We start from the raw sequence: 25844 nt of genomic DNA, 5'->3' as shown, positions 1-25844 counted from the left end.
TGACATTAAAACTTGATAGTTGATAATCAAATGTCAATAATTAATTGTACCTCTTACTGTGGTCGACTCCACCTCTTGCCCGGAGGACTCCTCAACGTCTCCATCTTCATCATCAATCAGCGACACCTCAGTGGGCGGAGGTCTGACTGTGGAGCTGTATGTGGGATCCAGCTCTGGGAAAGGCTTTAAATCAGACAGACATGCACACATGTATATATTAAAATGGACCAACAACCTAAAGAACATGCTACAAGATTTAAGAAAAAGCATACAGTACATCTTAAAACACATTTTCATCTAGATTGCCTGAAATGACAGGCAACCTGTTGCCGATGCAAAATTAAAACAAGTATAAAACGATATACTGCAAAAAGTCGTTCTCGGCCACCCTGAAAAAGAAACATGTACCTTTTCATGTCTGTAGTGTTTACATTTGTAGGGAAATGTTCAGACATTTCCAATTATCTTGCAATGGGGCCACATTAGTCAGCATGGGGATCCTGAATATGTTGACTTAAAAAAAACACTAATATACTCAGTATATCCAGTGTATGTGTATATTTTATTTACAGAAAGAACAAAATTATTGGGAATTACTGACTTCATAAAATCCATTTTGAAATGTATGACTTCAATTGATCTGTCTCTATTTTAGAAACAATTGCACCAAATTTTAAAGAAAACATCAAACAAATTAATGTTTTCAAACTGAAAAAAAGACCATGTTTGACACAAGACGTGTTTCTTTAAACCTGGTACCAAAGATCCAGAGACTGACTTGAAATAATCATGTATTTTGTGGTATAAATAATACCACACGTATAACCTAATCAATGTTTGATTCAAATCATTTGAAGACCAGTAAGAACGTTTAATGTTGTCCTGCTTTATTCATTCCCAAATGAGTTGTGATGCATGTTTGGATCTTTACCTCCTCCTTTGTTCCAGCCCACAGGATGATGCAGCCACAATGCTTTGCACGAGGCACAACGTTCTTAGACATTTAAGTATAACTTTCATTCCTCCAAACATTCTTCTAGTTATTTGGACCAATTAGTTCCATCTATGACTTCTCTGATGGTAAAACCTTTTCTCCAGATGCCACTGGGCTCATTCATGTCAGCAGCGGCTGGTTGTAGGTGTTTGTTTTGAAGAAAGTGGATCTTTCTCAGTCAGCAGCCTCTCAGTCAGTGACCATTTTAAAACTGTCTTCACTGTGGAGAGAGACGCTGATGTCCCATCGGTGTCCAGTTGATGTCGGGCGTCAGCCTTGGAGGTCTCTGGGTGGCTCATGAACCTCCCAACCAATTTCCGTTCATCTGAGGGTGAACATCTGGTTCAGCTAACATCAAAGATCGTTTTAGAACGGATAAAACAGGCAATGGTCAAACTTCTGGATTTCGACAATTCCTCTTTATGCCTTCCAGTTCTCATCATGTTTCATATGGAAGTTAGGTATGGAACCCTAACCTAGCTCAGCCTATGTAATCAATCATCCGTTGCAAACCTAAATGGCAGTTTATCATCACCTCTTTGACATTGGAAGGTTTTGGTCGTTTACACACGACAAACATCCAGTTTGGTCTTTTTGCCGCTCCGACTAGCTTTTAGCCTTATGATGCCTACCATCTACTTAGTATGGCATCATGCTGTGGTGCTGCGTTTTTCTGTCTGAAGTGCTGGTAAATTTCACAAATTGGGTGGGCTAATAAAAAAAGAGGATTACTTCCAAAACTCGAAACTGGGTTCTCCAACAGAACCATGATTGCAAACGCACATCAGCCCAGGTTTTTAAATAAACAACGTTGGCTAATATGAGATCAATAAGTTTGGATTATGTCTGAAATCAGAGTTTATGCCAGGAAACCTACCAGGGTTAGCGGTCAAACATCCCACCAGAATGATGCTAGAAGAGGGCTGATGACTAAAAAAGGACATTTGGTCGAGGTGGAACCAACTAAGGGACGTTTGACTAAATATCCTGAGGAAGTATAGATCCTTTTGACTCAGTTTAGATTAAATTAGATTAATTCAAACTCCTGCACACAATTCCTGATTTTCAAATGATTCAATTTTAAAACACTGTTGTTCAATCAGTCCTTTCTGGAAATGACAGGTTGAAAAAAATCGTTAGGTCCAAAATTGGAAAGACATTAATTCCGGATTCCCTGTGATAAATATGTTTTTAAACTTGACCAGAACTGTGCTTCCTAGCATGCATTATTAGGACTGAACCCTTAAAATGTTGCATTTTCATATGAAATCAATTCAACCTTACTGGATGTGTCACTATTTATGATATATGGGTAATTCACAGGCCAACAGTACCAAACGTGCTCATCCACGTCAGGATTGACAAGGACTTCCACATCCCCCCTAAATGACACCTTATTAAGGCCAAACATATAGACATCGGCTCTGGTTTTCACAGTTTAATTGTTTGCTGGCTGCAGCTCCGTGTTTACAAGGCAAAACCGAGCCGCAGCGTAATTTTCCCATCAAAATGTTGGCAGGAGAGCCAATGAGCAAATTACAGCTTCGAGCACGAATGCAGTAACTTGGTAAACATCAGTCCAAACAAACACGACCAATATGTCATTTTGTGACGCAGCATATGGTTAAAATGATTAAAAAGACATGATTCCAGCCGCCTTTACCAGACCGACATCGTCTTTTCAGCTTGGATGAGGCCAAAGACATCTCTGTCCTTTACAAAACATCTAAAGTTTTTTTTTTAATTTTTATTTTTTTAGCTGAGAAACATTCACTTTGAAAGAATGTCTCATTTTAGTTTGGTATGATTTTAAAGCCAAATATGTTGAGGACGAGGAGGCCTGGTGCGTTTTATTTTATTTAATTTGTCAAAAGAATTGAAATAGGTACCTACATTTTATGGCATGAAAAGACTTTTAAATTAGTAAAAGACAGAACAATTTTTTAATATTACTGGAGTCCTGATGGAAAAAGTACAGAAACTACATCAATAGAAACACTGCTACCTATAGTACACTATACATAGATTAAATTCAAGTGATAATTCAAGATTTTGAAAGGAGAAAATACGGTATCTATATCTATATGTCTATATGTCTATATCTATATAGATATAGCAGATATTGATATATCTATCTATAGATATAGATAAGCCAAATAAAACCAAATAATTGCTCCTATAATAATTGGATGCAACTCGCCTTCAACACACTTTCAGTACCAGCAGAAGGGAAGCAACCCCAAAGCATGGCTGTTTCCCTGTAGCCGCGGTGTTGTTTATATCACACGCTTCCTTATTCCTTCTTCAGATATGCTGCTGAACTAAAAGGCTCCAGGAGTTTGAGGTTTTATTCATCGCTCTGCAGGATGGAATCCTAGTACCTCCTTGGCTTTTTGATAGAGATTTGAACAAATTATAGCTGACTTTACTTGCGCTTGTGGGTCAATGGAGGTGTCCAGCTTGGAGTTCATGCATTAAGCCCTTCAGCATGTTGTAGGGTTTTGTAAGGTTTGGTAGAAACACCTCACTGCAGGTGTTTTTCTGCAATCCAAGGCCTTTTAAACACCCTCCCCTCTTCAGGAAGCTGTTAGTCCCTGAATGCTTCACCTTTAGGCCACCAGATGGCATAGCAATGCTCCTTTGACTTTTAACTACACTTCCAGCTGTATCTCTAGTAATATCCAGGGCCTCTGATGTCTTCTTGTCTCCTTTTCTCTGTTTGTGCCTCTAATATTAGCCTTTTTTGTTAATCAGCCTATTTCTAACATGCTGTGAAAAGCTCCTGGCAACAGTCCAGGGATTTTAGGGTTTCTCTCTCCACCATTCCTTTATGTAAATTTACCATTTTCTATCTGCTGTCGTCATTAAAATAAAGATTTAACCTTAAATTATCAGTGGTGTCAAAAGTACACACATTTGTTACTTAAGTAGAAGTATAGATACTGCAGTTTAAAAACACTCTGGTAAAAGTTTAAGTATCAACTTGACCTCTTTACTTAAGTAAAAGTGAAAATGTATGTGCTCCAAAAACTACTTAAAGTATAAAAGTATAAAGTAACCTTTAAAAAAAATGCCACTATATGAATCGAAAGCTTAATTTAAACATTGATTAGTTCTACATGTGGCCCAAGACACAACATAATCATTAACCCATTAGTCAAAGACAAAGTCACTAAAGGAGCATGTTCTCTCTCTCAAACCTTATTGGAATTCAATTCCAAACAGAGGTAGTATTCAAACCTGCAGAACTGCCAGAACATAAATGTGTGAGTTCCATCAAATATCTAAGGTAAACTATACCCTTTGGTGCAAAAACATTCTATGTAGTTTGGAGAGAGAGAGAGAGAGAGAGAGAGAGAGAGAGAGAGAGAGAGAGAGAGAGAGAGAGAGAGAGAGAGAGAGAGAGAGAAAGAGAATAGCTATAGAATAGCTAACCAATGAGTGTTTGCGTTATATGACTTATCCAATTACACTAGTTCTCACTAGGTGTGGATGGCGCCAATGATCTGCATTGGATGGCGCACATTACGTGAAATAAATATTTATAAATTTTAAACTGAAGCCAAGAGTAACGAGTAACGTTTGTTTGAAAAATGTAAGGAATAGAAAGTACAGATACTTGTGTGAAAATGTAATGAGTATTCAGAAGTGGGAAGAAAAACAAGTAATGGAGTAAAGTATAGATACCTAAAAAGTGTACTTAAGTACAGTAACAAAGTATTTGTACTTCGTTACTTGACACCTCTGTAAATTATTCAAATATCCATGTTTTGCTAGTTTTTTTTAAACAATTTTAAAGCCTCAGTCTGTGGTTTTTTTAGACGTTCTGTATCTAAGTGATTTTTTCTGTGTGTTTTGCGGTTCCTAGTGAGCCTTGTGTTCTGTACGTTAAGTGTTTCTTGCATTAAGGTTCTGATTTGACTTGCCTTTGCCGTTGGATATTTTTATGTTTTTTTTTTAGTTTCTCAGTGCACTGTGGTCTCTGTTGTTGCCATTGAATAAAGACACCGCATGTTTTAGGTGTTTCCCTGTCTACATTCACCACAAGCTATAGTTGGTAATCCTGTTCAGAAACACTTTCTGCTATACTGGGTGAAATGGTCCTTCCATCCTGACAGTAGTCAATGCATTATGCAGAAAAAGGAGGTTAAAAAATAAATCTCTGTGGGAGCTGCAGGCCTTTTAAACCTTGATCAATCCCTGCCATTCGGACTGAACAGCAGGGATTGATCAGAGTTTTGTTCCTGCTCTCACTCTCCCCTGTCCCTCAAGTTCTGGGGGGATAACCTCTTCTATTGGTTGTCCCACATGCCAATCATTCTGACGCGCTGACGTAATACCAGTCTCCGTGCTCGTTCCTTGTTAGTTTCTGCTTGCTGGCTGCACATGCGTACTTCTAGTGTTTACGTATCTGGTTAGCTTATAGGTTAGCTTATAGGTTAGCTTATAGGTTAGCTTTGGCGTTCATTGTAGCTCCGCTGCTCTCACCGTATAATTTGAAGATGGCTGAGAGTCACAAGAAGTAAACTGCGTACCAGTTTATGAGATAATTTGATTGAACGTGCAGAACAGCGGGTCATGAGGATCAGGGTTAAAGACCACTGCGTTAAACAATTTAAAGACATTCAAATAGACATGAGAAAAGTCAGCAGTCGTATTTGCATTGACCAACAAATTGTGCAAATTTTAATTACGAAAATAAATTTGCCTAATGGAAACACGGCAATTTCCAAAACACTCCTATTTTTTGATAAAAGGTTTTTGCGCTAGGATGAGGTGGTTTTTCAGCCATATTGATAGTGGTATATTTCGCAAAACTGCAATGGAATGAGTCACGTGATTAACAGCCGGCCGTTACTATTGGTCAAATAGACGAAGAAGACGACAGGAAGTAGTAGCAGGAGGATGGCGAGGCATGTTTGGAGTTACGAGGAGACGGCATATTTTTTACCTTTTGTTCATGACAGGGGTATTACCAACATAAGAGATTCAAAACAGCAAATAAATGCAAGTTTCTACTAAGATCTTGAAGTGACCATGACGGAAGTGGAGTTATACAAGCCGTGGCAAATCTTCAAAATGGAAAACTCTGAAACAGAAATACCCTGGCGGAGAAGAGAAAGCTTGGCAAAAGTTGCGGCAGTGGAAAAGATTTGAGAAATATATATAATTTAAATTCTTCTCCCTCTTGGATGTGATACTCGTAAATAAACACGTTAATGTATGGTTTAAGTTGCATTTCTTATTTAATGGAAACACTGCAACTATGAAAATGTGTTTTATTGAAATTAGCAGAATATCGACAATATTTTGCGCACATTTGTATTGGAAACAACTATTGACATCAGCCTGAAAAGTTTAATAGAGACTTTTATAAGGCTGTGGGACGCCAGTAAACCACAGTTAGAGACATTATGCACAGAGAAAACGTGGAACGACGGGGAACATTCCCAGGAGTGGTCAGCATGACAAAATGACTCCAAGAGGGTATCAACAGCTCATCCAGGAGTTTACAAGACCCAAAGCTCTGCAGGCCTCACCTGTCTCAATTAGGGTGAGTCTTTATGATTTAAAAATAAGAAACAGACTGGGCTCTCTGTTGGAAAAGCCTGCTGAAAAAGTTTAGCAAATAAACAGGATTGAAAACTCTCCAATGTGGTCAAATTAGAACAGTCCTGCATTGAAGAGTGGGCCAAAATTGCTCCACAGCTTTTTAAAAGACTAATTGACAGTTATCACAAACAGTCGATGGCAGCCGCTGCTGCTGCCAACAGTGATGCAACCAGTTATTTGGGTTTAGGAGGCAATTACTTTTGACATAGGGCCAAGTTGGTTTGCTTCCCACCCCCGGGAGAAATAAAATCATTTGAAAACTGCATTTTTGTTCCCTCAAGTTAACTTTGCTTCAGGGTTTTTTCTTTAATGGCACATTTAAATGTTTATGAACATTGAACAGATTTGAATGGAAGCTAATCTGTATGGGGGGGAGGTAAAAGTTTTTCACAGCAGCGTTGGATACTAGAAGGCTCTGCAGAATGTGAAATGCTCAGATTTCCCAGACGCTTTGCTTGCATGCTGCCTCTTTAATGAGCCAGCGCTGAAACTGCATTTGCAATAAACTGAACATCAGAAAAGAGGTCCAGCATGTACACCCCGCCCCGAATTACACCGTTTTGATTTCTACGGCAAACTTTTTTCCTGCTGGCCACCATCAGAAGCGAGTGACAACAAGATTTAATTTAACAAGAGAGACTTTCAGGCCCGGCTGAGCTATGGATACTGATCTTTTCATCCAGCTCCTGAAATGAAACGAATCTGACAGGTTTCCCCTGTGGAGCTATTTCTGGAAGTATAATAATGTAGCGCTCTCTTCCCCCCCTTGTCTGTCAACCCTGCACCCCTGCGGTGTGTCTTGGAGAACACCAAATTGGCAGAGAGCAGCATATATCGCCGTGTTCCAGCCTCCAGCAGGCCTGCGAGGATAAGAGCTGCTTTCTTTGGTTCGGTTCCAGCTCAGTTAAATGGCAAAGAGCCAGAAGGACGGCATACACACCATGGGGTATTCTCGCTCCTCTACAATCTTCTTAACTTCATCTCCTTCCTTTGAGTCCTCGTAATCTCCATCTCCGCTTCCAAAACCAGATGCCTGAAGAGAACATGAGAGCAGGAAAATGAAAGAAATGGAATCAGAACACAAGCGTTTAAGAAAACAGAGGAGATTGGCAGACGTCTAATCAGAGTTCAGGCTGGAGGATGAGAAAATAAAGTCAGAGTCTGAAAACAAGATTTGTTGGAGTCTCCTGTATTTCTATCATTATCACAAGATCTGAACAGTTTTCAAGGCAACATACCTTAAAGAGCCAGAAACATAAATGAAAGCATTTCAATTATCATTTAAATGTGAAAAGTACTTTAAAAATAAAGTGTTCTGCTACAAAAGGAGTCATTTAAAGAAATGTCTCTTTAAAACAGAGGCACGACCATATATGGATAACAGGTCGCCTGGATGTTGTTCTGCCTTTAGTTGTAGAAAGAGAAAATTATTAACCTTTAAGGTAATTGATGGCCTTTGTAACAATGATACCAGTACATCTAAAAATGTTAATATCATGAAGCAGTTCTATATATTTATAACTCATTTTAGGAAGTTAAACTTGTAATATATAGATTCATTAACAGATGGAAATATTTCAAGCCTTTGTTTCTCGTGATTTTGATGCTTATGGTTTACAGAAAACAAAAAACCCCAAAGTGTCTCAGAAAATCAGAATGTCACAAAAATGGAAAACAAACAACATTTTGTATGCATACAAATTATGGCATAGCCATATTATGGTCTGCACCATCATGAGGAAGACTGCTGACTTGGCAGATTTGACACTGTCCACGAAGAAGCTGGTTTTTCACAGAGCATATCCATTGAAGGTTGAGTGGAAGGAAAAAGTGCAAAAGCAACAGGGATGAGTGCAACCTTAAGAGGGTTTTCGTGTAAAGTCAGTTTGGTTTTTCAGAATTTGGGAGAGCATCACAAAGAGTGGACTGAGGCTAGAGTAACTTAGCCTGGCCAACCAGACTGACTTACGCCGTATACATCAGTCTGGAAAGGAACTGTTAGAGCCCGATTTCAAAGGCGGGACTAACAGGGTCAGTGCAGGTTAGAACCAATCAGATAACTGTGGATGTGACGCAAAAAACGCCAGACAATTTTCAATTTGTAGTCCGTGAAACATGTCATGCCGTCGAGCAAACTCTCCAGTGAACGATTTTTGCGGCCTTTGTCTAAAAAACATTTTTTTATAAAAAAAATAAATCAAAAGGATAAATGGTCTACTCATGTGTACTTTCTTAATCTTCCAAGGCACCAAGCAACAAATACCTCCATATGTATCTTAAGTGTTATGGTAGCAGAAAACGCGCTGCTGCATTATGGGTAATTGTGCCGCTGAGAGTGACGCAAGGGAAAGTCCTGCCTCCCGCATGTTATTGCTCATGCAAAAGGCCCAACTAAGTATTGAGAATATATAGAAATAAACACTTTTCAGAAACCTGACACTACTCTTTAAAAACATCCTTTTTTATTGATCTTATTCCTTACTTTCGGATTTCGGTTTGTACCATTGATAAGCCGTCATCAGCCAAATTACATCAACAAAGGCTTGAAATGTTTTACTGTACGCGTAACTAATTTATACGAATTCCACCTTCCCGAAATAAGTGACAAAAAACATTGAACTCTTTCACGATATTCACATTTTTCAGAGGTACCTGAAGTTCCAGGTGACATTTGGCTGCAAACAATCAAATTAAAACTCTTACTTTCCTTAACGACCACCTATGCGGGAAAACCGAGCGAGAGCTGCAAAGTAAACATGTTTGTTGGAAACTTGGTGCCTGGGAAGAATACGACTTTTGTTTCAACATCACGCTCGAGGCAACAAACAAGCAAAAACAACACACTTTCGTGCCAACACGACGACAGATGGCTCGGGCAGTGAGTCAGCTGCTTGTGACCTTTTGGTGAGCAGGAAATTTTTTTTACAGGTGAGTAGATTTCAGTTTTAAAATTTGAGCTGCTCTGCGGCAGGAAAAAAGAAATAACCCCGTGATCCGCCTGTGGATCCCGATCATAATTAAAACAACAACAACAACTCTTTAAATATTCCTCCTGCATGTTCAACAACTATAATTAGCAGCAGAAGCGACTTGTTTTTCTTTGGGAATGAGCCAATTAAAAAAGGAGATTATGTGTTGGTACACCATCTTCCTTACCCACCAAAACATGTAGGTAAAAGTTACTTTTTGGGGTCAAACGCTACTGAAAACTAACTATAGATGGAATTATGGCATAAAAGTCCTGTGACAGATGGTATCCCACTTTGAAAGGTACATTGTTGTTGCACCCTTAATTTATCATGAGTAATTAATTGTTTAAGTGTAATGAGATTTTAGTAAGAGAGATTGAAACGTTATGAAAACATGTACACTTAAAGTCAAAAACAGACCTCAAATTTGTTATTCATATTCCACAGATTAATTTGTATTCATTTTATGTAGCCTTTTGAAACTTAATGTTATAAGCAGGAAATTTAAACCAAACTCTTAACTGGAAGCATTTCTTAGATACATAATTTCCCTGAAATTAAAAGCCAAAAATACTTAATCATGTCAAATTCATGTCAAATTTTTTGAAACCGTAGATTTCAGGAAAGGTTCTAGCATGTGTTTTAAAGATTTGGTCCCAAAGAGAAATGGTAAAAATACCTGCAGGTTTTTTTTTTATTTTCTATTTATGGAACCCAGAGATGAAAATGACAGACTGATGATCCTCATATCCAAGATCAAAGTTTATTGCCCAACTCTTAGTTGATTTTCTCTCCAAGCAAAGATGGCATTTTCTTTACTAAATTTAAGTCTGATAAACTGATTCTGTTGGGATGTACTGTAGGTGCTGAGCTCATACTGCAGCTAAGGAAATCCATCCAAACCCTCGCTTCCTGACCAAGTTCTTGGACTTTTGGGTTAATTGCAATACTCTGGTGCTACCAGCAGAGGGAGGAAGAGCTCTGGCTTCACAGAGCAGTGGAGTGTGTTCTGTTTTTGATGCGGACTCACATAAGGATCATCCTCCTCACACTGGTCATCTGGAGCTGTGGGATCTGACTTCAACACCAGCTGCTGGATGGAACCCTGCAGAGAGAAGAGCGATAAAAAAGGAGCATTAGTGTTATCTGACGTCATATTTTGGTTCACTCTACCGCTATACTTTAATGGATGGTCAATTGTGTCTCTTCCACATCACGATTCCCTTTTCCACTGGTTGTACAAAGACCAATCTTTATGCTTCTTGCCCCAGGTGTATGGTGCATTGCAAAAGTATCTAAGTATCTGGGTGGGCTTTTTTTTCTTTCTTTCTTTTTTTAGATTGAGTGACATCAAAACCACAAACTTTACTATATTGTATTGGAATTTTGAAGGACTATACATGGTTTTCCAGTCAAAGTCCAGAATTAAATCTAAAAGAGTAGTTTGCTTGAAATTAATGCCCACAGACGCTCTTCATCCAGTCTGCCTGGGCTTGAGCCATTTTGCAAAGACGAAGGTTTTTAGACGTGCAAAGCTGGTAGAGAGATACCCCAAAATACAGTACCTGCCGTTAAAGTGAGGACTGTACCACTGTGTACACCGTCTTCTCTGGTCTGCAACGTAATTATGTAACTTTTGGTTATGCAAACTGAGATGGAGTACTTGATTTAGTTATTAGATAAAGTTATGAGTCTCTAGAATTTTATTTCTGAGCCCCAGCGAACGCCACGTCTTTATGCAGTGATGTCTTCACTGCTTAACGGGCTCTCTAAAGCTCTAAATTTCAGGTTATAGCGCCATTATGCTTTACTTTTATGTTTATTGACAGATTACTGCCTCAACAGTGGTCTAAATTGGACCACACAGGTGGGAGGGAAGTCCAAGAAGTTGTCCCCAAGCAGATTCAACCAAGCCTGCTGACTTAAGAGATAAAGCCAGAAGACAAACACCTGTTTTTAATGGGACTGCCTGGGAAATTTCAATGTGGCAAAGAATGACAAACACACAAGGGTGGAACAAATAGAGAGAAAGAAGAGGATTGTGAGGGTAGGAGCCAGAGGAGCGCGCCAAATCACAGACATCTGTTCGTGCAGTAAACAAAACATCTGAAACAAAATGTGCCACGCAATCCTCTCTGCAGCTTTAAAACTTGAAATCACTCTTTCACACCCAGTCAAGGTGTGACTCCATTGGTTTTCATGCACAGCTAGCTCATTAAATTAATGTAAACATTCGTATAGCACAGTTTGGATCAGGGGATCCAAATGGGACATGAGGTTGGTTCCCAAATGTCATGTTAAACTGTAACCAGCTCATGTTGAAGATATATTTTGTCATGATGGGGGTGAAAAAAGAGTCACCTGGGATAGAACCATTTCCACCTGAGAAATCTCCAAAAGATAAAAAGGACCATGTTCTTTCGAATCAATTGAATGATTTTGCAACTGGAGTAAAAGTACTAAGCTGAAGCTAATCGTTCATTGTTTTTCTGTTTATGTCAGAGCACAGCTAGCAGCTGCAGGAAGTTAGAAAAGCAGTAGATTGAACTCTTCTAAACCACTGCTCTAAGGATACACTGAAGACCAGTCATGGGACTGGTTATTACACACTTATTTCCTACAGGACAACACAGTTAGCGCCATCGTTAGCATTAGCACTGCAGCAAAGCTACCTGTCGCAGGAACCTAGAAAAGCACAAATTTAAAAGTTCCTATGAGCAATTACTTTGAAAGTGAGGTAAAAGCGATTGTTTATGGAACATGCTTTCCTTGGAGGAGGAGACTACATTAAAGGAACAGTTACCATTAGCTTCATCAATAGCGCTGCAGCACGGCTAGCTGAATTTACAAAATTTGTTGTTTAAACTCCTATGCACCATTACTTCTGAAGTAAGGCAGAGACTGGTAGGGTTCATTGATTATCGGAGGATAGTGAAGAGGAGCAGGAACACATTTACACAAATAAAGCTTTGTGCAGGTGGGTACTCTGAATTCTGTATTGGCTTTTATCCTCTGCTCAACATCTATAGACAACACTACACACCCTAAACACATCCCACATATCAGATAGCAGCATGTCTCCAGTCTGAGCCTCTCTCACCCTTTGTGCCAATATGCAGAATTCCCTTTTACTTTAAAAAAAATCAGTAATACCATTTTTTCCATGAAGTGTACATGGTGTTTCACTTCTATGCATTTGTAACATCTTACCTGGAGTGGTCTTCCTTGTTCTCATGTAAAATACAGCAGCAGCTCTGTAGTTTCTCTACTGAGTCATCTGTACCCATCTACTAAAAGAGCTGTAGAGTAAAATAAACCCCAGGCTGAACTAGCATCTGTAAACGGCCTCTTTAATTTTCACCTTCAGTTATTCGAATCATCAGACAGTTGTTTGAATTCCTCACAGAGCTCTGGGAGGAATTCAAATCTTTCTTCCAAAGAAGCTGAGTAACTTTAGGTCAGATGTTTAAGGACATTCTGAAGATTTTTATCTTTTCTGTCCAAGGTAACACAAGTTTTATTTATTCCAAGCATACAAAGTATGGACAACAGATTTTTATTTAGAAAAATATAATTTTTTTTTTTTTTTAATATTTTTTATTGCAACTTTAGTGTAGAATTTTTGGCAGCTGGGTCTTCTGTGTTTAGGTTTGGAAATTGCAGAAATGGATGGATGGATGGATAGATAGACGGATGGATAGACGATGGATGGACGGATAGGCGGATGGATGGAAGGATAGACAGATGATGGATAGATAGACAGATGGATGGATGGATAGACAGATGATGGATAGATAGACAGATGGATGGATGGATAGACGGATGATGGATAGATAGATGGATAGATAGATGGATGGATAGATGGATGGATGGATGGATGGATGGATGGATGGATGGATAGAAGGATAGACAGACGCATGATAGACAGACGGACGGATGGATGGACAGATGGATAGACAGATGGACAGATGGATGGATGGATGGATGGATGGATGGATGGATGGATGGATGGATGGATGGATGGATGGATGGATGGATGGATGGATGGATGGATGGATGGACGGACGGATAGAAGGATAGACAGACGGATGGATGGACCGATGGATAGACGATGGATGGATGGATAGAAGGATAAACAGACGGATGGATGGATGGATGGATAGACAGATGGATGGATGGATAGACGGATAGATGGATGGATGGATGGATGGATAGACGGATGGACGGATGGACGGATAGTGGGAGCGGATGTTTGGATAGAAAAAAAGCCGGATGGAGGAATGGATGTATTGCTACACAATAAACCTGATAAAAACATTTGGGTGTCCCGATGGACGGATGCAGGAATGGATGCTTTCCATTTCCTTTTCTCATTTTTCATGACCTGGATAATTCCCAAACCATATTCTCTACCTTTCCAGGCTGTACCTGCTGGTTCCTTCAAATCTAAAACAAACCTCATGTCATCTACATTTTCATCTCCATGATCAAAAAGATGGCCTGAAGGCAAAGGTCTTGATGCAGATCTGTAGATTCCCATCCTCCCGTCCTTTCAGGAAGAAAGAAGCTTTCTACAGTAGCAAACCATGACTCATAAAGTGCTTCACACAAAGACTGACTCGATCAAACTCAAGAGCTGGAACAAGAGACCACGTGTAAGACCAAGACAAAGTTATTGCTCTTTTCTTCCTGTGTGTTCATCCAAAGCCACGAGGGAGAACACGACTGCAGAGCGCCACTGCTGAATCGGGCCTGTTATTGCTCTCCTAGAGATGATCTCTGACTGAGCTGCCAATTCAAACACGGAGCAGCTGAACAGACACTACTGCTCCTCTTTGTCTGAATGCAGAGAGGCAAGGGAGCGATGAATGACACGGAGCTTACTCTGAGGAGACGCGTAGAGGCCTATGAATGAGACAATTTGGGTTATTGGAACCATATTTAAAGGTTCATAATGCCTGAGGATCTAAATGTGCAGCCTATGGTTCTCACTGAGCAGTTAGGGAACAGAAATGTTAAAGTAGCAACGATAAGACATGCAAGTCGCCCCTGATGGGCGTAAATCCAGCGACCAGGTCGGTGCCGGTTTGTAATAACGGGTTTACAGCTTTTTTATAAGCCAAATAAGTTACAAACACTATTTTATATTCAGATGCGCAATAAAGTAAAGATCGCATGGTTGCTAGCCAACGTACCGCAGTGTGAAGACATTCAAATAACTTTCTTCGGGGTTAAAAGATCACAATGACGTTAATCATTGAATTACCAAGAAAACTCTTTTTGAGCAAGCCTTTTGATGAATGTTTATTTCTATTGTGGTATCATTTTATTTTAATTGTTTTTTATTGGTTTTCTGTACAGGGCTTTGTGATTGCTTTGTCTGTGAAAGGTATTAAATAAATACTACTTAAGAAAAATGTCACAGCGTCCGACCTATGTGATACGAAATTAAAAGACAAGTTCGAACATTTAAATTTTTAAGGCTGAAATGAAAACCTCTAAGTTCAAATGGAGCTGCAGCAATTTTGCAATTTAATATAATATAGATGAATATTACTCTAAATCCCTGATGTTCCAAGAAACTTAAAACAGAGAAGGGAAAAGTGTTTTCAAAGATTTTCTGAGAAAGCTGCTGCTGCTATAAAGTGAGACTAACTTATCGTAATAAATGAAAAAGCACACCAGAGGTTTTTTTTTGTTTTTTTTTTTAAATCCACAGTTAGAAAGAAAATAAAACTGCTGGATAAATTGTTCCTAAAGTGAGCAGATTTATTTCTGGAACCAAAGCAAAATAAATAAATAAATATATATATAATAAAGAGCCTTTGAAAAAGACAAACTCTCTTCTTGGCTCTAAAAGGTTATTTGAAAGCTTCTCAGATTTCTGTAATAAAATCTTAATGACGCAAAAAGTTTACAATAGGAGCCTTTCTTCCTCCTCCTCCTCCTCCTCCTCCTCCCCTTCTTTCCTACCAAGAGATTATAGTTTTCCATCACATGAAGCTGCTCTATAATAAACTGTCAGGGAGGGTTTCCTATGTTTTATGTCCAAACCTAAGGCTCAGTCTTTCCATCTTTGTCCTATCAATTGCAAATGTTAATAATTCAGGATGGCATTTTGGCAGATATCTACATGGGGCTCAGGTTTTAATATTAAAAAAAAAAACTGTAAATGCCAAGGAGAGGAAGGAAGAGGATGGGCTGAAAGAGCAGATGGACGAATGGACTGACAGCTGCTTTAACGAATGGATGGAGTTGACGGTCAGGCAGATCGATAGACAAAAAAAAATGGACGTTGGATGGATGGATGCTAGAAGGTCTTAAAAAGAAGTAGAGCTGTCAAAACATCTGTCCTGAAGAGGGATTGTTGGCGTCTTAATAATGTAAACTTGAGATCTTTATCTTGAGGCTTTCTGAGCCAGAACTGATCCTGATAAAAGATCAGATCCATGCTGCTCAGACTATGACTAACACTCACTGTAAACGTATCACTGGTATTCATTTCATCTCAAACTAATTCCCCTCATATTTACACAAACAATGCATTTTATCACAGCTGCACAGCCAGAATCCACTGCAGATTATTAAATAAGCATGGGATCATTTACCGTTTTATTGTCCTTTCCAACAACACTCAGGGCTGAACTTATTATTGCACCTCCTGCTCTGCTAACCAGTTAAACCCCTGAGCATTCTTAACAACTGAGGTGAGGAACTGGGCTTTCCGTGCTCGCATATTTATCAGTGATTAGGTCCACTTTCAAAGCCTCCACTCTCATTCAGCGCGGGGCCAACGGAGGCGAGAGAAGGCTCGGCCGTATTTCAAGCCTGTAAATCACAAACAGCTTGCCATTTACGAGCTCTCGTCGGAGAAGACAGCACTCAGACACATGTGGACTTTCATTCTGTGGTCTCTGGTGGTGGTCGTAAAGCTGCCAATAAAGACGACTGTGTTCGCATCAAAAAAATGCAAAGGAGACAGCGGCCCAAACATCACATCTGCCTTCTGCATACTAGCGCCGGATCCAAAACGCACCAGCGTCAGGAATGAGGCACAGAACTAACCGGATTACCAGCCGTCAGAAACATGCCTGAAGGACGTGAGGGACATCCTGAAGGGCTTTCTGTTACTAAAAACGATGGGTGGGTAGAGCAGCTTCCATTTGCACACATTGACGCAGGTCGACGACAGTGAATAAAAACTCACCACAAACCGAGGCAGGCCGGTTCCCCCGGCGTTCCCCACGAAGATCCCTGAGCTGGCCTCGAACGTCAGCGGCTGGGCGCTCCTGATGAAGGCCACTTTGTGGTATTCCTCACAGTCCATGTAGAGACGGATCTGAAGGGAAATGCAAAAGCGAGCAGAGAAATTAGACATCTTTTAAACACAAACTAAAGGATTAGCGTAAAGGAAGCTATTCGATTTATCCCAAACAAACTTAGGAAAAACTCCAACTTTTATCCCATTGTGCAAAATATGATTCAAGACAGCCAGATTCTCCGTCATTAAAACAACCATCAGTTTGCACTGAATTCTGACCTTGCAGCAATCACTCATCTTTAGGAAGCATGTGGCGACCGTGGAGAGGAACAACTTCCTTTTAACAGGAAGAAGGATCCAACAGAACCAGGAAGGAGGAATCTGCTGTGACTGGCTCAGGGTGCAGTAAGGACACTGAGACGAGCACAGAAGTACTGAGCAAGGGATACTTTCTATAGAAAGTGTGTTTTGGAAGCTGTGAGGCAGGAAAGGAGCATAGCTCAACATAACACAGATCAGGTTCTGCAGGGATTTTCAAAGTTGCTTTACTTTGTGATGTCGCGGTTACCATGTTGGGTAAGATGCCATGAGTTTTTTTTTTTCCTTTATTTTCTGACAAACATTTTGGTTTATGAAGAATCTCAAAGTCTGGACTCCTGAGAGCTAAAGAAAAGCACAGCTCATTGCAACAATGACTTCACAGTCTGACTAAAAATGAAACCTAAATAACCAATTTTATTCTCGTTCTATTATAATGAAAAAGACGAGATTTAATGACTGTTATTCTTACAATGTTATTCAAAAGAAAAGCGGTTCTTGTTCTCATCCATTATTTAGAGTTTTGTTTCAAAGAGAGAAAAACCTCAAAGTCATTACTGAGAGCTGCACGGCTTACTAAAACTGCGACTCTCTTTCAGTCTGATTACACTAACAATTTATTATACTGGATTTATATATAATTTAATAAATTGAACTTTTATCTTAGATAAGTGATTTTTTTTAAGGAAAAGTCTCCTAAAGTCATCACTCCTAAAAGCTAAAGAACTGAACAGTTCAGCAATGTGTTTGCATTAGTCTGCCCACTTTACTAAAAATAAAACCTATTCTTTATTAATCTTTACATCTATTATTTATTATTACTCTCCTTTAAGTATGACTAAAAGCAATTCAGTTCATGGGTTTTGTCTCTGATAGAAGTACTTGTATTTAGTTTTTTATTCATAAAATCATCACTACTGAGAGTTACAATGATTCCCGCCTCAGATCGTCGACTTCCTTAGTTTCTCTATAAACATTAGTGATGTTCTTGCTTTGAATGACTTTATACGTGTGATTAAATGACAATTTTGTAGAAAAAGCCTCCCAAAAGCTTCCCTGTTTAAAGCTGCGGGCTGAAGGTTAAATTATTACGAAAAAAAGTCAGAAAAGCTGCAAATAGCAGCTATAAGAAGCTGTGTGAAGGTGGAAAGTCTTCATTGGCATTTTGGTGGATAGTAAAACAACATTGACATGACAACATTGTAACATTTGAATGCAGGAATCATCTATTTGCTGTCCAAGTGGGAAAAGAAAATTATAATTTTCTAATAATTTCAGCCATTTATATCCTTTTAAAAGGTTTTTTGAACTTGGGCTTTTCTTCTCAAAGAGAAAGCCATCCCACTCACCTCGGCGCCTTGCACAGTCAGGGTAAATCTCGCCCATCGTCCGGTCAGGTCTCCCATTTTGAATGAAGCTGCCTCCCGGGTCCCAGCTCTCGTTTCTGAGTCCGTGTAGTAAAATATGACGCTCTGGGCACCGTCTTCCACCTCAGACAGGGCTACACCTAACTGCACAATCTTACCAAGCCGACCAGAACAAACGTTAGACATCAAACCCATCGGGTACGGGTGGTCCAATTACTGCAAACGGTACCGACGCTAATGCCTCACTCTTTGAAATGCATCCGTGATGGCGAACAGCACACCGCCGCGTCTGGTGGTTGGCTTCGCCGTCACCGTGATGGCAAAGTCCCGATGGAACGGATCCGGGATGAACGACTTGGTGAGGCGGCCCACGTTGGCGTCTGGGCCGAAGCTGTAGGCCGGGTAGCCCTCGAATCCGGTGACGAACGAGACGGAGGGGGGCAGGGGAACGCCGATCAGCTCCGTCAGGTCCAAAGAGCTCTGAGAACCGCCGTCTGCCGCAGAGCAAACACAACAGGAGGAAAGCGTGTAAGTGGAGGAGGAAAAAAGGAAAACACATTTGTTCTCCACTAAGGTTCAGAGGTCAACGCTGGCCTCCTGAGACCTTCGACCCAGAGGAAAACAAGCTGGTCCGCCTGGAAAAATGCAGAGGATTAAACAGGAACTGTAGGCGGCAGAACGTGGAGTTGGGATTGTGAGCCTCTCGGTGCCAGGATGGACCTACAGATGCCATTCCCTGCAGCCGGGGTAACGAGCATTCATCAATGCTTTAAAGTAAAACTGTAAGCAGAAATGTCAGAAGCACCACATAAAACCCGTTACAACAGAGGCGGATGCTTCAGGGACTATTGCTCACAATAATGAATATCAGTATGAAGTCAGTGTGAAATTTTAAGGATATTTAAAAGAAACTTTGTAAAAACCATAGATTGAACCTTCCTGACATTTCCTAAATTAGTTTCATCATAAATTATTTTCCAAGTTATCAGTCAGCTTTGAAAATGATCACCTAAATTATTAACATGAGGAACAGACTCAATGTTACACATCTTGCTGTGATTTTACTGCCGTTTTCTGCAGAGGACTTTACCTTCTGCTGACTGAAGACGCAGCCGCGGTGAACACGGACCACTTTGATTTCTTGTTGTCTGGAAAACTTCCTGAATTTAACATGAACCTTTTGCAGGGAGCCGTCCGGCATCTGTTGTTGTAATCGAGAACGTTTTGGGATGAATAAGCCTTAAAAAAAAAAAAAGCTGGGAAATGGAAATGCTTTCAGCCAGCTCCATTACAGCTAATAACAGTTCCCTGACAAACACATTTTCTGTTTTTACTCTTTTGTCACACTTAATGTTTTCAGTCGGTATGATCAATCACAAAAAAGAGTTTTTTTTTTTTTTTTATGATTTGTGTACCGACCCCCTATGGTAAAGCATAAAGGTTCCCCTTGTTAAATTATGAACTGTGATTATTCAAAGCTCATAATTACTCAAAAAGAAATAGCTTTTTTGAAATTATTGAAAATAAAGTGGCCAAGAGACAGCCAGCAGCATTGAAAGTTAGAGCACTGGATGTGCTCGATATGCGTCAGTCGTCTCTGGTATTCCTCATGTGTCCAAACCAACCAGCAGCGTTGCCTTAAGGCAACATCCCAGACCGGCCTGTGTTCAGGTCTGATGAAACCATCTTTTAACTTTTAATTCCAAAAGGCAAGTTTGGTGTAAAACCAACTCACCACATCACCCAAACAACACCGTCCCAGCAAGTTAAACCTGCTAGTGGACGGATCGTCTGTTTTAGCATAATACCTTCCGGGTTTGACTAGAAACTAGAAAAGAATTTATAAAAATCAACCATTGACACCCTTCGCTGGCAGAAATTTGAAATTTTCTGAATCCAGAACAAACTCTCTCACCTGAAGAGGGATGTGGACAAGAGATAACCTCAAATATCTCATCTGTAAGATTTGGAGAACTTTGGCAAGACAGACAGCAAATGTGTCCTACTAAAGAAAACCAAATGCTAAATCAGAACCAAAAGGTGGTTTAATGAAGTATTTGTTCAATTGTGCGCACACGCTAATGCAATCTGGTTGTTGCTGCTGTGTTTTACCCCATTTTACATTATGTGTTAACAAAGGTTTTAGAAATTATTCATAATGCTTTCCTGTTAAACCCTAACATAGCTTTAACAGGCGCTAAGTCTCAGCACCCACGTATGTCGGGTCTTCTGTGGTTTACGGTGTACTTGATGGAGACAGTCAAAGCAGGGGCCAATTTAGCCAGAAGCGGGTAGATCCTGGTTTGGACCGGGGCTCCAAGTGTTCCCGATGGGAAAAAAAACAGCTTCTGGATCCCAACAGAAGACGCACAGTGATGTCTCAGCCGGCTCCAACCTTCTTCACTCCCGTCTTCAGGAGCTCTGACGGTTGACAACATCCCGGCTACACCCCGTGAGGTCTGCCTCTGGGCCAAGACGGGGTTTCCGTCGGTCCAACGCCAACACCCATTTTCATCAGACTCTGCGAAATCAACTGCTACAGATTTCTTCCTCCCTGACTGCTTGAACAGGAGCTGTTATTTCGCGGGCACACTACAAGCCGTCAATCATCACGACTCCCAAACTTTGCTCCGCGCCTGGCGCTGCTCGTTAGGAAGAGCGTCTGAAACGACGGCCTGTTCTTTCTGAGCGCACGGGCAGCGTGGGGTTATGTCTTCAGGGCACCTGGAAGGCATCAGGCTGCACTCCGGCACACGTGCTGCACGGAGTGCGTCTGCCTGAGAGGTCGGGGACAAAGAGGAAAAAACTGAGTAAATAAAAGGGTGGTAAAGAGGTGGACTTGGAAGGAGGCTGCAACTTCAAGACTTCCACGTGTGCTCTGAGTGTCTGCAGCCTTTAATCGGACTCGACGCCCTGCAGGCAGTGGCTGGTAAAAAAAACAAACCCTGCAGTTTAAACTGTTCTGCTGAGCAACCTCCACTGGTGCGTTTAAACTTTTATTATTACTGGCAAGGCGAAGAGGTGACGTTTCTACTCCAATTGAGTTTTCTGTGTTTTAACGAACAGCTTTTGGAATTTCTGATGCGTGAGCCACTTTTTGCTTAAATTACAGCCTCGGGTCTGTCGAGCTGCGCCTCTACCAAACGTTTATAACATTTATAACAGTTCTAGTTTTCAAAAGGGCTCCATCTCAGTCAGAGGGAAAGAAGTGTAATGATGTTCAAGCGTCACAGATTTTCAAATCAATTCATGTCTGGACTTTGATTAGGCCGTTCTAACAAATGAATATGATGTGATCTAAACCATTGCACCGCAGCTCCGGCTGTGAACTTTCAAGTCTCTCTCCGCCTCCAACAGATTTCCCTTCAGGATTGTTCTGTGTTTAGCTCCATCCCTCTTCCCATCAACTCAGGGGAACTTTTCTGTTACCGCTGAAGAAAAGCATCCCCACAGCATGATGCAGCCACCAGCAGTGTGTGTTCACAACAAAGTGTGGCAATAGTGATCAGCTCAATCAGCGTTTTGTGTCTCAGTCTCTTCTTCCCCCTGTTTGCTGTGTCCTCTACATAACCTGCGCCAGACTGCAGATGGGACCTCTTGTGGCTTTCCTCAGGCAATTTTCCTTTTTGTTGCACTTCAATCAAGACCAGATTTGTTCCCACCTGAGCAGTGGATCTGTGCAGCTCCTCCAGTGTTACCATCAACGACTTGGCTGCTGCTCTCATAAATGCGCTCGCTTAGCTGAGCTTGTCAGTTTTGCACTACAAAAAGGGAAAAGTAAGTAAAATCTTCTTGAAATTAGTATTTTTCCTTGATTTAAGGATGTAAATCAGATTATTTGCCAATGGAATTTGTAAATTTACGCCTAAAATAAGATATTTAGACATCCTGCACTTGAAATAAGATGATGGAGATGAATTGTTCCCATTTTAAGTGCAAAAATCTTATTTCATTGGCAAAAAGTCTTATTTACCTGTTCCAATCAAGGACAAATAGACTAATTTCAAGAAATATGTTGCTTACTTTTAGTTCCCTTTTTGCAGTGTAGGTGAACGGGCAGATTTTGGCAGGTTTTGAGTTGGTCCATGCGTTCCATGTCCAGTGGAGGGCTTGAACAGAGCTGTGTGTGATGGTGGGAGGTTGGGATATTGTTTCGTAACCCATCACTGCTTTAAACTTCTCCACCTTTCTGTTCTGGAGCCTTCTCCTCCGAGGCGTCAAAGAACAACTGGATTTATACAGGGATTATATGACACACAGGCAAACTATTAACTAATGAGCTGAATCTTGTAGGAAGTTGGTTGCACTGCATTTTAATTTGGGGACATCCGAGTAAAGGGAGTCTAAATACAAATGCATATAAAACTTTTTATTTAAAACAACAACAAAAAAAAAAGAAAATCATGCATCATTTTCCATTTGCTGTAAAATCACAACTTTTTGTTGAACAGTCTGTGGCTGTTAAGCGATAAAATGTGAATAAAAATAAAGTGCAACTACGAGACAAAACATTTAGTCTTTACAAATGGAAGCGTTTTAAAACTGCATGCAAGCTGTCTTGGCTTTCAGACGATCATTCTGCTGATACTGTAAAATCCACGCTAGCTCAAGCTAACGCAGGAAATATTTTCCACGTCCTCTTTGACCCAGATCTGATTCTGAACACAAACTCCTGGAGCCAGAAACTGGTGACTGGCTCACTGGCAGCCTTGCGTCTCTTGGACTCATGCGCTCTGCTCCTGTACTCTCTGCCAAAAGCGTGTCAGCCAGAACTCCCAGCGCTCGAGCTCTTCGCTTTCAGCGCCGGCTCTTCGGTGTGACTTCACCGCAGATGTTGCGGTGGACCGCCGTGGAAATGGGGATGCGGGCCCCTGCGCTCGGCAGGTTCTCATGATGCAGCAAGACTTTCGTGAGAGGGTCGGGGCGGGTCCGCACCGACGACACGATCATAATCAAGGGATTTTGGCTGCACAGAATCAGAGAGCAACGGCAAAGAGCCTGCCGAGCACCAGGAGTGAGGAACTTATTTGGGTCAGGGTGTGATCACTGAAAGTAAATCAGACTTGGACGAGTTGGTGCACCACCTGCACTGGAACGCAACCAAAGGCAGGGTTACTGACTGTAAAAGGGGCTGCAACTGAAGAGTTTGCTTTCGTGGGATTAAAGCTGCAAATCACTGATTGACTAACCCGACTTGCCAAGTCAAACTCCCCTTTCCTGGTAAAACAAACCAAAAAAAACACTTCTTGGTCCAGTAGCTTCATCGATGGAGAGAACAGTACATTTCCTTTCATTTCTTGAGTGCTAAACATGTACATTATGTGGAGGAAAAAAAAAAAAAGTCTACAGTATTGTTCATATATCTCGACCTAGGGGCAAAACATCTGTCGCGAGCAGCCTCGCACAAAGACCCAATTTGTTCTCATTTCTTTGGGTAAATGCAATAAATTCCAGCGTTGACAGCTTGACAAAGAGGGATTTTAGTCCCAGCATGATGGACAGCTCGTGCATGTAGGAAAGGAGGATGTATAGAGGGTTGGTGTGACCGAGCAGGACGCTGAGAACAAGGCAGACCGTCTGATTTAATGACATTTAAAGGGAGCAGGCTGATTGATGGGAAGCAGCCCTACTAACAAGATGACTCTTTTTAACTTAAGTTCACTAGACAAACATCTACAACATGACATCTTTCAGGTCCGGTGCCAGGAATGTCTGGATTTCTTTAGGTTTTACGACAAGTTAATGGCACTGAAACTGACTTCTACTCAGGCTAAAAGCCTTTTAGGGCGGCTGCAACTTGAAGCTCAATGTCCAGCACAGTGTGACTTAACAGGAAATCATTAATTACTATCATTTTTATAACACATTTTTGGGATAATATTAAGTGGGGAACAGACCATTTGTAAAAAAATAAAAAGTTTTTTTCAATGTAAATATGTAATGTTTTGCAGTAAAGGGTCTCGCGTTTGGTTCAACTGGTCGACATGTCAGGTCTCCGGTGCCGTTAATTAAAGGGGCCGTCCGACAGAGCAAAGGCAACGCTGGCAGTGATGAATTGTGGGAAGCCCGGGCAGCTCTCGGTAAACTGCTAAGACCACACAGCCGGGGCATTTAAATTGTAAATGTATATTTGCACGCGCGAGGCCTCATTCAGCACAAAGCCGCTGTGTTTGAACGGAGCTTCGGTGCCAAACTGTCCGAAGGAGAGAAGAGGAAAAACTGTCAGACATGAAGTCATCTGGTTCTGGCCGGTGTGAGGAACTCCTTTTTGTGAATACTTAGAGACTTAATTCTTTTTTTAAATACTTTTCTTTCATATATTCAGAACTTTGTAGATTGGGTGACCTTTGATGACTTTACATCTTGTTCAAATTGTGATTAATGTGGTGTTATACCGCGTCTAAATTAGTTTGCAATAACATCTAACACAGTGATTCTCAATCCTGTTCCTCAGAGCCCACTGCCCAGCATGTTTTAGGCATTTCCATGCTGCTCAGCAGCTTAAATGAATGATTAACGGGCTTCTGCAGCACTTGGTAATGCAATGGTTTGAATCTGTGTGTTGGTGCAGACACGCGCATTAAAATCACGCATCAGAGCATGCCTTAAGGATTAACAAGTACTGTTCTAAACAGTTTCATCTATTAAATTGTAGATGCAACTTGCATTTAATACGTTATCCCATCACGCAATAAAACAATAAAAAAAAAAAATCTACTCAATGGTCATTCTGCTGAATGGGTGCGATTTGATCTCCAAAACAAAATTAGTCTATATATTTTAAACCAAACCTGCTAACATTCATGTATTTATCCATTTATTGTAAATTTTTGGTAAAACAAGCATTTGTCAGTCAGTGAGAAGTTTTTAAGTCAAGGATTGATGGCTTTTTGTCAGCCCTGTCAACAAATATGCCAATAAAGCATCCAAAAAGCCCTTATTGGTACTTAAAGTAGACACTACTCAAGCTAAGTCACTAACTTATATTCAAACTATCAGCTGCTAATAATAAAAGCTACTTTTGTCAACTGCTTGGTACAGTACTTTACAAAGAAATATTCAACCACCACCTTTTTTCAGGTTTTGTTGCCTCACATCATGGAATTAAAATGGTTTGAAAGTTTGCTTTAAAGAACAACTTTAAAGATGTATTTTTTAAATTGTGAAGCGAAGCAAACAAAAAAATACAACAGAACAGAAAACTTCAGTGGGAATAACTATTCACCCTCCATGAGTCAGTACCATGTAGAACGACTTGTTGAATCAAATATGGCTGCAAGTAGTCTTGGATCAGTCTCTATGAACTTGCCACCTCATTCCTA

The 25844-nt window shown here is 40.6% G+C and overlaps 1 protein-coding gene across 1 annotated transcript in view; it reads right to left on the bottom strand.

Moving 5' to 3' along the window:
* LOC105931187 (collagen alpha-1(XVIII) chain) overlaps positions 1-25844 on the bottom strand; it is an 87635-nt gene that overhangs the window by 21494 nt on the left and 40297 nt on the right. The window contains exons 3-8 of the mRNA XM_021320141.2: positions 18769-19016; positions 18505-18675; positions 16784-16915; positions 10607-10681; positions 7548-7640; positions 51-183 (exon numbers count right to left, since the gene is read on the bottom strand). Of these exons, the coding sequence (XP_021175816.2) occupies positions 51-183; positions 7548-7640; positions 10607-10681; positions 16784-16915; positions 18505-18675; positions 18769-19016 (852 nt within the window). The remainder of the gene's footprint in view (positions 1-50; positions 184-7547; positions 7641-10606; positions 10682-16783; positions 16916-18504; positions 18676-18768; positions 19017-25844) is intronic.

This window comes from Fundulus heteroclitus, chromosome 21 (assembly GCF_011125445.2).
Source record: "Fundulus heteroclitus isolate FHET01 chromosome 21, MU-UCD_Fhet_4.1, whole genome shotgun sequence".
NCBI lineage: Eukaryota > Metazoa > Chordata > Actinopteri > Cyprinodontiformes > Fundulidae > Fundulus > Fundulus heteroclitus.
Note: the sequence above shows the minus strand (reverse complement) of the source record. Positions and strands in the feature narration are given on the sequence as shown.